Below are 15,008 nucleotides of genomic sequence, written 5' to 3' on the forward strand. Positions count from 1 at the left end.
CGTCAGTAATGGTCCTACCGAGCCACTCTTGATGATGGACATTGAAGACCCCCACCCAGAGTACATTCTGTGTCAGTGCTTCTTCCAACTGGTGTTCAACATGGAGGAATACTGATTCATCAGTGTATTAAAGGTTGAGGTAGATCGATTTTTGGACTCTTGGGGAATCAAGGGATATGGGGATAGGACAGGAAAGTGGTGTTGAGGTTGAAGATCAGCCACAATCTTATTAAATGGAGCAGGCTCAAGGGGCCGTATGATCTACTCCTGATTCTTATGTCCTTATGTTTGAGGAAGAGAGTTCCAAACTTATAACACTGTTTGCTTATAGAAATGTTTCCAAACTTCACTCCTGACTAGAATACAAGGGGGTAGAAATTATGCTACAGCTATACAAAGCCCTAGTTAAACCACACCTAGTGTACAGTTTTCAGTTCTGGGCATCACACCTCAGGAAGAATATATTGTCCTTGGTGGGAGTGCAGCGTTAATTTACCAGAATGATACTTGGACTCCAAGGATTAAATTATGAGGAGATTACACAAATTAGGGTTGTATTCCTTGGAATTTAGATGGTTAAGAGGTGATTTGATAGAAGTTTTCAAGATATTAAGGGGAACTGACGGGAGATCGAGAGAAACTTATTCTGCTGGTTGGGGAGTGCTTCAAGGGTGCATAGCTTAAACATTTGAGCCAGGCCTTTCTGGAGTGAAGTTAGGAAGCTTGTATTCTAGTCCTCTAGATGTAAAGGCCAGAATTTCATTAGCCTTTTTGATTATTTTCTGTACCTAACCATGGCATTTTAATCTATGTACATGGACACCTAAATCTTTTTGGTTGTCCACTACTTTTAGCTTTTCACCATTTAGAAAGTACTCTGTGATCTACCTTTTTTTAGGTTCAAAGTGGATGACCTCACATTTGCCTACTTTGAAATCTAGTCTTGCAGTTATGTCCTTCAGGACTCTGCCAGCTCAGTCAGCCATGGTGCTACTGAACCGCTCTTAATAAACACTGCAGTCCCCCACCCAGAGTACATCCTGTGCCCTTGATTCTCAGTGCTTCTAAGTGGTGTTCAACATGGAGGAGCACTAATTCATCAGCTGAGGGAGAGCAGTAGGTGGTAATCAGCAGGAGGTTTCCTTACCTATGTTTGACCTGAAGCCATGAGCTTCATGGGGTCTGGAGTCAATGTTGAGGACTCGAGGCCACTCCCTCTTACCTGTATACCACTGTGCCGCCACCCCTGATGAGTCTGTCCTGTCGCTGGGACAGGACATGCCCAGAGTTGGTGATGGAGGAATCTGGGACATTGGCTGATCGGTATGATTCTGTGAGTATGACTATGTCAGGCTGTTGCTTGATGAGTCTGTGGGACAGCTCTCCCAATTTTGTCTCTGTCCCCAGATGTTGGTGAGGTGGACTTTGCAGGGTCGACTGGGCTAGGTGTGCTGTTGTTGTGTCCATAGCTGGTGCAGAGGTCGATGCTGGGTGGTCCGTCCAGTTTTATTATTTTTCATAGCCGTTTGTTACAACTGAGGGGACTGCTAGGCCATTTCAGAGGGCAGTTAAGAGCCAACCACATTACTGTGGGTCTGGAGTCACGGATAGGACAGCAGATTTCCTTCCCTAAAGGACATTAGTGAACCAGATGGGTTTTTACGACAATCGACACAAATTAAGCAGACACAAATTCACATCAACATTTCCAATTCAGGACCATCTTGGGGGTCACATCCTCAGCTCACCTTTGTTTGCATTACACGGCATGAATTGAAATGTGAAATATGAAAAAAAGTTTACATGAAGAGGTTCACCAAGACACCATCTAGAGATCGGGAAAATTCTGAAATATCAAGGGGCGACCCGTTTGTCAATAGTCTACCTTTTGCAAAGCTGCAACATGTCGCCATCTTCCACTTGGCTTCAGTTTCAAAAACATTGGGCATTTAAATCCTGAATATTTTACAAGAACACCTTTTGGATGCTAACGTTTGTTTACTTTAAAATAAACATTTACTTCTCCAGTCTATCCACAATACTGACGTCCCTCATCCCTGGAACCATTCTTGTAAATCTTTTCTACATCCTCGCTAAGGTCTTTACATCCTTTTTAAAGTGAACTACTTCTGATGTTTTGTTCGCAAAGGGAGAAGAATTAAACTTGTCTCAACCCTGCGAGCTTTTGGATAATGATCCTGCAGACTGATCTTGGATCCAGCCTGACTTCATTATTATGTGTCTGCCTGCTGCATTCATTGATTTAACAATGGAAAACTTTGTCTGCATCGCAAAAGCACGAAGCTTGATAGCACTCTGTTTGTCTAGGTCCATAACTTTATCCTGAAAGTGACAGTCTGCTGCAGCTGTAGGGACTGGCCTTGCATTGCGCACCTTTGTACCGTGGGACAGGTGCTGGCTCGGAAAGGGGAAGCCTGGAAATATTGATGTAAGTCGGCAGCCCAGAGGAAGGGAGCCTACTGGTACCAGAGGAAGAAATAAAAGACAACTCATGCAGATAGTAAAGCATGGGAGCAAGGGCTAAGACGGCTAAATAAGTAAAAATACAGAGTTTGCATAGCTGGGCGGGTAAAACAGTGAGAATTATCGAGCTGTTCAAATGTGAAAAAGCAAGTACAAGGTTAAAATAATACTTTTATATTTTAAGTTTTTTCAAACCCCTCAATTTGGCAAGCAGAGGACTAGGTTGCAGTATATGAGGTTCTCAGCAGTACAGATAGAGGAGTTGGGAGACGCTAAACTAAGTACTGCAACAGTACTGCTGGTGGAAGGGTGCAATTCAGTGTGGCAAATTAACATAGGCCAAACTGATAAAGGTAGAATTTGAAAATTAAGGAAAAATTTGACAGTTTGGCAAATGTTATATCGAAATCAAGTGCAGATGGAAAATGTGTGCAGAATGTCTATGATTTTAAATATTATACAAAATGGTTTTCTTCCAGCTTGGTTTATAAACTGCTGGGACATGTGGTTCTGGCTGATGGTAAAACATATGATTCAATCAGTAAGGAATACATTTTGAAAGTACTCTGGATTACATAAAAAGAGTTAAATGTACAGTGAAATGTTGGTATGTAATCAGAAAAAACTATTAAAGTTTGAAGAAAGGCTCATGAAAATATATACCTTGAGAATTAAGTTTTGTTGCAGAGTTCTAATAGAAATGACTTTGTTTCATTTTGTTAGTCTCCATGAAGAAATCATGGACTTTTACAATTTCATGTCACCGCGCCCTGAAGAGGAAACCATGCGTAAAGAAGTAGTGAAACGCATAGAATCTGTTATCAAGGAGCTTTGGCCAGCAGCTGATGTGAGTATTACAACATGAAACTGATTTTCTACTGAATTTACTTTCTCAACTCTTATATTCAAAGACAGGAGAGATCCTAAATTTGCAAACCAAGCTTAATTCTTTAAACTAACATTTAACTTGCCAAATAGAAACCTAGATTTTGTTGCTCGCAATTTGTCTTCTAGTTCTGTTCCCTTATCTACAAAGCATTTTCTGGGTTTTTTTGTATGGATTCTTGCATACGTGTGTACCTGTATATGAATATTCAAAGAGGCCAGATTCGGTCATCTAGTTGAATAGCTGTTCTAGATCCTGCCACAATGTTTTGGGAATATTTTAATTCCAGGAATCGTATCAAATTAATACGAACTATGTGCAATGCTTTTCTTTTGATTTGTAACCAATGAGTCTGACTACACTGAATGACCCATAAAAATGAAATGGTGAGATTCTGGTAGCAAAGTTTCCTAATAAGAATGCTAAAATGCTGAATCTTAAAGCTGAGAATCTACCAGTACTGTGTTTTGAGGTAACCAGCTAACATTCCAGATATTCTACTTTTTAAAATAAATAAGTGTGGAATGTCAAAATGTGTAAAGCAAAGTTGATTGTTTTGGTGCTTAAATCCAAGTCAAAATATATGCAATTTTCTGCATTTTCATCATCTACCATCGGCAACTTTTTTTTTCTTATGCAGGTAAACAAAGCAATTTGTCAGGAGGATGTATACCCTTACTGTTGTGTATTCTCACAAATCTCTCTCTCACTTGACCAAGTGTACTAAAGTCAATTATGGTACCTTCATTGAAATTGGCTAATTGCAGCACTGATTAAGACTCCATGTCACACTGCAAGATGCATTTATTCTCTGAGCTATAATGCCCCAAGAAACATTAATAGAAACACATGCATTTAGCTTTGTAATCAATGTAGCATTGTGTTCCAACTTTGTGAAATTTGAATCCATTTATATTTGTTAGCTTATAACATTCCCTTTTGGAAAAATGGTTAGTTTTTCCCAACAAAAGAAACCTCTCCTCTGCTCCATGAATTCATACTGATTATATATTGAGCATTCAGTAAATGACACATTGCAAAATGACGAACTGAAATTTGTAGCTGTGTAGCCTAAATAATCAAATGCAATCTTTTGTACTGAATGATGCATATATGTTTTGTTCACAGGTTCAGATTTTTGGGAGTTTCAGTACAGGACTCTATCTCCCAACTAGGTAGGTGAAAATTATCTACCAGTATTATCATGCTAGTGATTTCGAACAAATGCCAATCAGTTAATTGTACTCGTTAAAAATTTGTTTCGAAGTATGTTTTCTAGAAGTGTTTCAATGTAGTAAATTTAATACCAACACCTAGAAAAAAGAAAGAAAAACAAACTTGCATTTATATAGCACCTTTCACAACTTTCATAATCTCAGGATATCTCAGCGCTTTACAACTGATGAAGTTCTTTTACTTTTGAAGTGTAGTCACTATTTGTAATGTAGGAAACATTGCAGCCAATTTGCACACAGTGAGGCCACACAAACAGCAATGAGGTAATGACCAGATAATATTTTTTAGTGGCCAGGTCACTAGGCAGAACCCACCCCCTTGCTCTTCTTCGAATAGTGCCATGATTTTCTTTCTTTACACACGATAGGATAAACGGGTCCTCAATTTAATGTTTCATCTGAAAGGCAGCACCTCTGACTAAGCAATACTGCATTGAAGTCTCAGCTTAAGTTATGTACTCCAGTTTCTGGAGGGGAATTTGAACTCTCAACCTTTTGACTCTCGTGAGAGTGCTACCACTGAGCCATGGGTGACGATAAATAAACTAGTTGTATAAACTTGTTCATAGGTTGTGTAAGTAATTAAAGGAATTCACTTTTTGACTTGATATATTTTAATTTCTGGTACCATTTTCACTCTTTGCCTTAATGTGCTTTTTAATTAAAATAAATTCCTTAGTAAGGGACATTTCTATATTCATGCAAGGTGAACGAATTCAATCCGTCTGATCAAATAATTTGCATGGTCAAGTGGTAGAGTGTAGTTCAAGCTGTTGAGTATTCTTGGTCTTTATATTTTATATAGAATTGAAAGACTAGTGGAGTGTGTGTGTGTATATTACTAATTTGTTCAGCCCCATTTTTGATTATAATTAGCAGTCATTTTTTTTAGGGAGGAAGATATGATAAAGAAATAACCTAAAAACCTAATCTGTTCAATATGTTTAGGCCCCCTGGGCTGCATCGTGAAACTGAGGTGTGGTCCGTACATTTGGCTTCAGTTTTCCTTGGTTGACAATCTGAGTTTTATGGACTGAGAAGTTATGTCTAGGCAGTCTATGGCTGCTTACAAAGTACATTGGTAGTGGCCTGGCAATAGGCACCTGCTGCCTTGGTTGCAAAGGTGTTGGGAGATGGATCCCAAAGTTGGTAAAATTTAGGGTGGGAAATAAATTTTGTTCACAGCATTGACAATGTCAAAAGTTCATTTGTAAAATGTAGCCATTTTAATCGGGTGGTGACTTCCCCTATTCCATTTTGTAAGGCCTCTTGGACTGCACCCTTCAGTTCCTTTTCACTGACGGTAGTTTTGACCGTTGTGATTTTAATTGTAGATTTTTTTTTTGTCTGTGCTTTAAAATAGTGCTTGTTTGTAACATATAGGGCCAAAAATTGCAGTCTGAGGCTTCCTGCCGGCAGAATGCCTCCGGCCGAAAATTTTACGCAAGTACCTGGTGGTCCCAGAGGAACGAACACTTAGGCTTCAAGGCCTAGATGCGCAGAGGCTCATGCATCCCAGGTCCATACGGGCATCCTGGGATCACGTGGGCCTGGACCACCAATCACAATGTAGTAGCCTCATTCATAGTAATTCGAGCTCGATGCTCCCATTACTATCAATGAGAATACTCCTTAACAAAAAAATGCAGATACAAACACTTCACTTTTAAAAGAAATGGAAATTAAATTCAATTCAATGTTTTATTAAAATATATATATTTTTTGAATTAAAAAAAAAAATGTTTTCAGTGTTGAACATAAACTTGCCTTCATGGGCAGACGTAAGAGTTTGAAGGGTATTCAAGTGTTGGGCAAATAGCCCAAATCTCCGCCCACAAAGACCCTTCTCCTGGGGAGATGCGCAATCTGTCAACAGATGAATCCTTGAGTAACGATTGTGTCAGTAAGACTCTTTAATCTTGCCCTGCTTCATGCACTGAAATAACCTGTTAAAATTTGAACATGTTCAACATCCAAGAAAACTTCAAGATGGTTATCTGATCTGTCCTGTATGTAACCACAATGTAACACCACTGTATTACTGTATACACTCAATCTAGATGCACACCTTAACCACAGGGGGTGAACTTGTGGGAGACACTCCTTACCTGATCTCACCGATATAAAAAGGGAGGTCCCATGCAAGGTCATCGTCTTTGGAGTCCTGTGAATAAAGTGTTACGGTCACAGAGTGACCTTGTCCCCAGAATGTGCCTCGTGTGGTTTCATACTGTAGAGTAAGGACTTTACATTGACGACGAGAAACCGGAATTCACTACCCATGAGAATGGCCACCGCGAGCACAGAGGGAACGGTACTGTGTTGGGGAAGACTGGGACGATTTTGTCGAGAGGCTTCAGCAAAGCTTCGTTATGAAAGAATGGCTGGGGGATGCAGCAACCGACATGCGAAAGGCTCATCTTTTGACCAGCTGCAGACCAAAGACTTATGCACTCATAGAAGAACTTATTAGCACCCGAAAAGCCGGTGGACAAAACCTTTGAAGAACTTAGCAAATTGATCGGGAGCACCTCAAACCGGCGAGTAGCATACATATGGCCCAACACAGATTCTGCACCCACCGACGCCGTGAAGGACACAGCATACCGGACTTTTTAGCGGACCTCCGGCGTTTGGCCAGCCTCTAAGTTCACAGACGCCTGCAGGGGGGTGATGCTAAGGGACTTCTTTATCGAGGGCATCGGTCATGCGGGAATTTTCCGCAAATTAATTGAGACCAAGGACTTGACCTTGAAAACGGCGCCGTTGATGGCTCAAACTTTCATGGCGGGGGAGGAGGAGATGAAAATAATATACGCGCGCAATTCTGCCTCTAACGCGGTGATGGATCAGGGAGTCAACATCATCAATGCAACTCAGAGCCCCGCAGGCAGGGGCAGTCCTCAGGCACTTTCCAGGCAGCAATAGACCCCAGAGTAGGACTTCAACAGAGACAATGGCAGGCTCAACGGACATTCACGCCATCACCAGGGACAATGCGGCCCGGGATGGGGCCACTGACACCCACCAATAGGGTGCTTAAGAGCAGTCAAAGGGACAGTCAGCAAGGAATGCCTGGCCATACTCCCTTTGTTCCCAACGATGGAAACTTTTAACTCATGCTGGAGGTGTGGGGGAAAACACCCAGCTAGATCTTGCAGATTTCAACAGTTTTGTCTGCAGGAACAGTGGCCACTTAGCTCGAATGTGCAGGAAGTCTGCAACCAGACTAATGAGGCGGATGGACCAGAAGAGGGTTTTTTGAGGCAGGATGACTTTTGGGGCGAATCGATGGACGCCGAAGTTCAGCGGGTCCATGTGGCGAATTCTCAGTTCATACACCAGGACGCCACCAATGATGAGGGTTTAATTAAACGGTATCCCTGTACCCATGGAACTAGACACTGGGGCCAGCCAGTCACTCATGGGCGTTCAGCAATTTGGGGCCACTTAAAGCCAGTAGACCCAAATTAGGACGTATTGGGACACAATTATGGACTTGCACTAAAGAAATCATTCCGGTGATAGGCAGTGCAATGTTGGCTGTCACACACAATGGGTTAGTGAATCGGCTGCTGCTCTGGATTGTCCCGGGCAATGGTCCCGCACTGTTGGGGAGGAGCTGGTTAGCCGAGATGAACTGGAAATGGGGGGGGGGATGTTCACGCAATGTCATGTGTGGAGCGAAGTTCGTGCTCACAAGTCCTACAACAATTCGATTCACTATTCCAACCTGGCATCGGGACTTTCAAAGGCACATCACCCCGGACGCCAGGCCAGTGCACCACAAAGCCAGAGCGGTGCCGTATGTGATGCGGGAAAAGATCGAGCGCGAATTGGACCGACTGTTGAGAGGGGGCATCATCTCGCCTGTTGAATTCAGCGACTGGGCGAGCCCCATTATTCCCGTCCTAAAAGATGATGGCTCTGCCAGGATCTGTGGCGACTACAAGGCCACCATCAACCGGGTGTCCCTACAAGATCAATACCCCCTCCAGAGAGCGGAGGATCTTTTTGCCACGCTGGCAGGCGACAAGTTGTTCACCAGGTTGGACCTCACTTCAGCCTATATGACCCAGAAACTGGCCGACGAATCTAAACTACTGACCATCATCACACACAAGGGACTGTTCGTTTATAACAGGTGTCCGTTTGGCATTCGATTAGCGGCCGCGATTTTTCAATGAAACATGGAAAGCCTGCTTAAATCTATTCCTGGAATGATCGTATTGTAGGACGACATCCTCATCACGGGTCGAGACACCGAGGAACACTTCCACAACCTGGAGGAGGTGCTACGCCGACTGGACTGGGTAGGCCTGCGATTCAAGAAGTTTAAATGTGTGTTTTTAGCTCCTGAGGTTGAGTTTCTGGGCAGGAGGGTTGCTGCAGATGGGATTCGGCCCACCGAATCCAAAACCGAGGCGATTCGACGAGCGCCCAGGTCCTGCAACACATCGGAGTTGCATTCATTCCTGGGACTGTTGAACTATTTTGGGAACTTTCTGCCGAACTTGAGCACATTGTTGGAGCCGCTACACGTGCTCCTGCATAAGGGTTGCGATTGGTTTTGGGGGGAATGTCAGGAACGGGCTTTTGATCGGGCGCGTAACCTACTTTGTTCAAACAAGTTGTCGACCCTGTATGACCCCTGTTTTTAAAAAAAAAAAAAAAAAAATTGGTTCTGACTTGTGATGCATCGTCCTATGGGGTTGGGTGCATGTTGCAGCAGGGCAATGTTGAGAGTCAACTACAACCTGTAGCTTATGCCTCCAGGTCGTGCTCAAGCAGAACGGGGATCTGGGATGGTCAAAAAGGAAGCGCTTGCATATGTCTATGGTGTAAAAAAAAATGCATCAGTACCTATTTGGTCGGAAGTTTGAATTAGAGACGGACCACAAGCCATTAACATCCCTGTTATCAGACAGCAAGGCTATCAATGCCAACGCATCAGCTCGCATACAGCGATGGGCGCTCACGCTGGCTGCGTATGACGACTACATCCAGCACCGGCCCAGTACTGAAAATTGCGCTGACGTGCTGAGCAGGCTTCCACTGGCCACCACTGAGGGGGCAGTGGAGCAAAGCGCCGAGATGGTCATGGCTGTCGATGCCTTTGACAGTGCAGGCTCCTCCATCACAGCCCGCCAGATCAAAATCTGGACAAACAGAGATCCCCTCCTATCCCTGATTAAGAAATGTGTCCTGACTGGGAATTGGGCGCCCACACACGGAGCGTGCCCTGAGGAGGTCAGACCGTTCCACAGACTGATGGATAAGCTATCCATCCAAGCCGACTGCCAACTATGGGACAGCCAGGTAGTTATGCCCCAGAAGGGCAGGGAGGCATTCATCAGGGAACTCCACAGCGAGCACTCAGGCAATTGTGCTGATGAAGGCCATTGCCCGGTCACACGCTTGGTGGCCTGGAATTGATTCAGACCTGGAACACTTGTGTTCGCAGGTGCACGACATGTGCCCAGCTGGGCAATGCCCCCAGGGAGGCCCCGCTTAGCCCGTGGCCCTGGCCCACCAGGCCATGGTCACTCATTCCTGTTGACTACACGGACCCTTGCATGGGTAAGATGTTATTGTGGTAGATGCGTAATCGAAATGGATCGAGTGCATCATTCTGAATTCATGCACGTCATCCACCACCGTGGAAAGCCTGCAAGCGATCTTTGCAAGTCATGGCTTGCCGGACATCCTGGTTAGTGATGATGGCCCATATTTCACAAGTTACGAATTCCGAGAGTTTATGTCGGGCAATGGCATCAACTACGTCAGGACTGTGCCGTTCAAGCTGGCCTCCAATGGCCAGGCGGAACGTGCGGTCCAAATCATTAAGCAAGGGTTGTTCAGGATCCAAGGACCCTCCTACAATGCCATCTATTGCGCCTCCAGCTGGCCTACAGATCCCGACCGCACTCGCTCACGGGGGTCTCTCCCGCAGAGCTACTAATGAAACGGACACTCAAAACTCGGTTGTCCCTCATTCACCCAATCCTGTCCGACATAGTTGAGGGCAAGCGCAAGTCCCAAAGCGAGTACCGTAACCGTAATTCGAGGGGGAGATGTATAGAAATAAATTATCCTGTATTCGTCCTCGATCACGCCATGGGGCCCAAATGGCTTGAGGGCACTGTAATTGACAGAGGGGTATAGGGTCATCGTGGTAAAACGCAACAATGGTCAGATATGCTGTAAGCATCTGGACCAAGTTTTTTAAAAAAAAGGTTCATCGACACGGAGGAACCTGAAGAAGACCATGAGATGGAACTCACCACACCGTCAGTGAACGAGCAACAAAAGCAATCAGAAGAATGCACAGTCCCTGCGGTCAGGCCGGAATCGCCACAGATGACAGACACTCACATCAGTGTCCAGCAACCAGAACCCCAACTGCGGTGCTCCACAAGGGAGCGTAGACCGCCTGAAAGACGAAACCTATGATCCCAATAAGACTTTGGGGGCGGGGACACCACTGTATAACTGTATACACTCAACCTAGATGCACACCTTGACCACAAGGGGTGAACTTGTGGGAGACACTCCTTCCCTGATCTCACAGGTATAAAAAGGGAGGTCCCACGCAGCATCATCGTCTTTGGAGTGCTGTGAATAAAGAGTTAAGGTCACAGTGTGACATTGTCCCCAGAATGTGTCTTGTGTGGTTTCATACTGCAGAGTAAGGACTTTACATGATCCACAGTACTAAAGTGTGTTCTGGGGACAGATTTAGACATCAAGGCCCCAAGTTTCCACATGATTTGCTCCTGATTTTTAGGAGCAACTGGTGGAGAACGGAGTATCTTAAAAATCGCATTTCTCCACATTTAAGTTTTCTGCAGTTCTAGTCATGTAGAACAGTTTCACTTTTGAACAGAATTTTGTTTTCAAAAGGGGGTGTGGCACTGACGCCTGATTTGAAAGTTTCCACAGTGAAAACGTACTCCAAACTAACTTAGAATGGAGCAAGTGAAGATTTTTGTAGGCCTGAAAAAACCTTGTCTACACATTAAAAAAATCAGGCGCAGGTTACAAATTAGGCGTCCGGAACGAGGTGGGAGGGGGGGGTGGGGGAAGGGAAGTCATTACATTCTACAATAAATCCTTAGTTATACTTATACAAATATTATACAAATAATTCCAACCTGAATAAAAATTTATAAGCAAAGAAAAGATGAAATAAACCATGTTCCTACCTGTGTGAAAGTGCTTCAGGCAGGGAGAAGGCTGCAGGAAGCCTCAAGTTGAGGCAGCCGTTCCCGATGGCGGGGGGGGGGGGGGGGGAGGCAGGGAGGAGGCAGCCATTCCTAGGGGCCCCCCTGCCGTCCGTCGGGAAACGGCTGCCTCAACTTCTGAGGCTTCCTGCAGCCTTCTCACTGCTGCAAGAAGCCTCAGTGCTGATCATGGAAGGGCAATGTGGTTTTATTAAAAAAATTTTAAAATTGAACAGCTATAAAGAACTACAAAAATGGCCGAGTGCCAATGTCTCCTTCACACTGCGCGTGCGCGAACGCTCCAACGCGCATGCGCAGGGTTGCCGGCACGAAAAAAAACTAATTTAAATGGTACCCGCCCCCTCCTACTTACAAAATTGGCGCGAGTGGTAGGCTCCCCGCCCCCTGGGCGCCACGCCAAGCTGACATCGAGCTGCAAAGCGCTCGAGAATAGCGCGGTTTTTTTTCAGGCGCCGTTTTTGGCGCGAAAAACGGGCGCCCAGCTTGGAGGGGCGCCTGTTTTGCCACATGTGGAAACTTGGGTCCCAAGAGTTCCCTGCTGTAGTAACTTTGCAAGTACCTACTGCAAGCTGCTCTGTTGGCGGTCATCTTTACTGACTCTTAAAGCTACATATATTTAACTTGATGCAGTACATTGTCATGGATAGTCAGTCAAGGATGCTCTGAAAATGGGCACCCAAGGGATTTACAGGCCTACGATTTTGGGTTGCCCTGTGAGCTGTAATGGAGGTTGATTGCAATCTTGTTCTCGGGCAAGACCGTATTTGGGAGTAGGTCGTATCAACTCTCTCAAACTGTTAAAAGCAATACAGAAGTATATTGTACACCACTGAGGCTCAGCAGTGTCCATGCCCATCTAAAGACAAAGATCCTCTTTTCCCCACAACGTTTCAATTGGGAAGAAAAACATTCTGGAAGGAAGCAGGTGGTTGATGGGAGGTTCACAAAGGAGTATGTCATAATAGCTACTTCCAGACAGGAACATGAATGATACTAAAAGCAAACTATACAAGGCCATTAGACACTGATTCTGAATGTGGGTTACAGGCACAAGCAGTACGTACTTGGAGTTATTGATGGCAGCCATCTACGTTGTGCTTCATGCACGGGGAGGAAGGGGGTGCATGTTATGATCTTCATAGAATCATAGACATTTACAGCACAGAAGGAGGCTATCCAGCCTAATCCCACTTTCCAGCTCTTGATCCGTAGGTACATGGAAGTTAGGTATCTTATCTTCCATCTCCAGGCTGGTATCCCTACAGGAAAGGGAGGCTGAATCCAATGTCGCTCTCTGGAAATGATTGCACAGTCATTGTTTTAGTTCTCAACTACTTTGAGAACTAGATGCAGGAAATCATGCTCAACATATGGATTAACAATGTTCTACCACATAAACTGGAGGCGAGAAGAATAGAGAAGTTTGATCCCTGATCTTGTGTGCACAGCTGGCACTGATTTTGGAAGAAGAGACTGGACTTCTCAAAGCAAGAATGCCAAATCTTGATGGATGTCATAATTTGGCGGTGGTAGATGTTCCTCCTGGAAGCTTGCCCAGGACATCTCTCAAAAGTGCACTTCATGGGTATTTTCTAGAATAAGTTGCTTTTTGTCCAGAACAAAGCCCTGAATGGACTACTTAATCCTTTAATAAGGTAGAATCATTTGCCGCCTTTCAATTTCCCGTACGAATCTTGTGTCAAATTCAGAATGGGAATTTTCATCATTCTGTGCTTGCCAGTGGCTCAGTAGGCAGCACCCTCGCCTCAGTTAGAAGGTTGTGGATTCAAGTCCCACTCCAGAGACTTGAGCACAAAAATCTAGGCTGATACTCCAGTGCAGTGCTGAGGGAGTGCTGCACTGTCGGAGATGCCGTCTTTCAGATGAGACGTTAAACCTCTGATGGATGTAAAAGATCCCATGGCACCATTTTGAAGAAGAGCAGGAGAGTTATATCCGTGTCTTGGCCAATATTTATCCCTCAATCAACATAACAAGTAACAGATTATCTGGTTATTATCACATTGCTGTTTATGGGAGCTTGCTGAGTGCAAATTGGCTACCACATTTCCTGCATTACAACAGTGACAATATTCAAAAAGTACTTCATGGGCTATAAAGCGCTTTGGATGTCCAGTGGTCATGAAAGGCGCTATATAAATGCCAGTCTTTCTCTGAGCACTGATGAGCTTTAAAGGATCCTGTATAGTGAAAAGCACTGACTAAGCTTAATGGATAGATCAGACATTAGAGATTGCAGCACTTCTGTTTGATGGTTTTTAGTGTACCAGGCTGGAAGATTTCAGCAGTTGGTTGTAACTAGCAGGCTGGATGTTAGGAATGCGTCCACTTTGAAATTATGTCATGCCAAATAGAACCATTTGATTCACTGAGGTTGGGACCACCATTCCAATCTCTCGCTGTATAAGGTATTAGCCCTCTCGTCGTTCAGGTGCTGCGAGTTGAATGTCGAGCCGAGTAATCCTGAGAGTTCTTAGTGCTGCTGTCTCTGCTTATCATGTGATATGTAAGGCAAGGCACCCCGTGATCTTGAGGGATATCTGGATGATGCACCCTTTTTCTTCTTCACGTGGTTCCAACATGGGACTTGAATCTGGCTCTAAATAAGATAACCAATGCTGAACCCATAAGCTCTTAAGACTTCAAACTGCTATCATTTAAAACTGCCACTTTCTGGCTCTTGTTTTGATCCAATTGTTGTAAAAGACCCATTTAATTTTGGGAGGGGGCAACAGGGTACAAGGCAAGAACCGATTTGTTCACAATTCTCTTGCAGCTATCCCTAAAGTTCAATGGTTTTAACATAAATGGATAATAGATTTAGGAAAGCATATATAACCAGTTTAATTTCAACCAATATTCAGGAAAATAGCTCTTCACTTGAGTCTGTGGATTTGAGCTGGCTGATCTTCACAAAAATTTGACCTGCAAGTTATAAGCATTGTGGTAATTTTTTCTTTTGGTCCTCTGCTTTACAGTGACATAGACCTGGTGGTATTTGGGAAATGGAAGAACCCACCGCTACAGCTATTGGAGCAAGCACTACGAAGACGGAATATTGCTGAACCATACTCTATTAAAGTACTTGACAAAGCTACAGTAGGTTACTTAGGAGAATGTCTAATCTTTTTAGAACTA

The 15,008-nt window shown here is 44.2% G+C and overlaps 1 protein-coding gene across 8 annotated transcripts in view; it reads left to right on the forward strand.

The window, feature by feature from the left end:
* Window positions 1–15,008, forward strand: part of tent4a (terminal nucleotidyltransferase 4A) — a 113,300-nt gene that overhangs the window by 69,611 nt on the left and 28,681 nt on the right. For 7 of the 8 annotated variants that reach the window (XM_070880782.1, XM_070880784.1, XM_070880786.1 and 4 more), the window contains exons 2-4: window positions 3,208–3,331; window positions 4,499–4,545; window positions 14,849–14,969. In XM_070880782.1, the coding sequence (XP_070736883.1) occupies window positions 3,208–3,331; window positions 4,499–4,545; window positions 14,849–14,969 (292 nt within the window). The remainder of the gene's footprint in view (window positions 1–3,207; window positions 3,332–4,498; window positions 4,546–14,848; window positions 14,970–15,008) is intronic. The other variant, XM_070880783.1, reaches the window with a different exon arrangement.

This window comes from Pristiophorus japonicus, chromosome 5, assembly GCF_044704955.1.
Source record: "Pristiophorus japonicus isolate sPriJap1 chromosome 5, sPriJap1.hap1, whole genome shotgun sequence".
Lineage (NCBI taxonomy): Eukaryota > Metazoa > Chordata > Chondrichthyes > Pristiophoridae > Pristiophorus > Pristiophorus japonicus.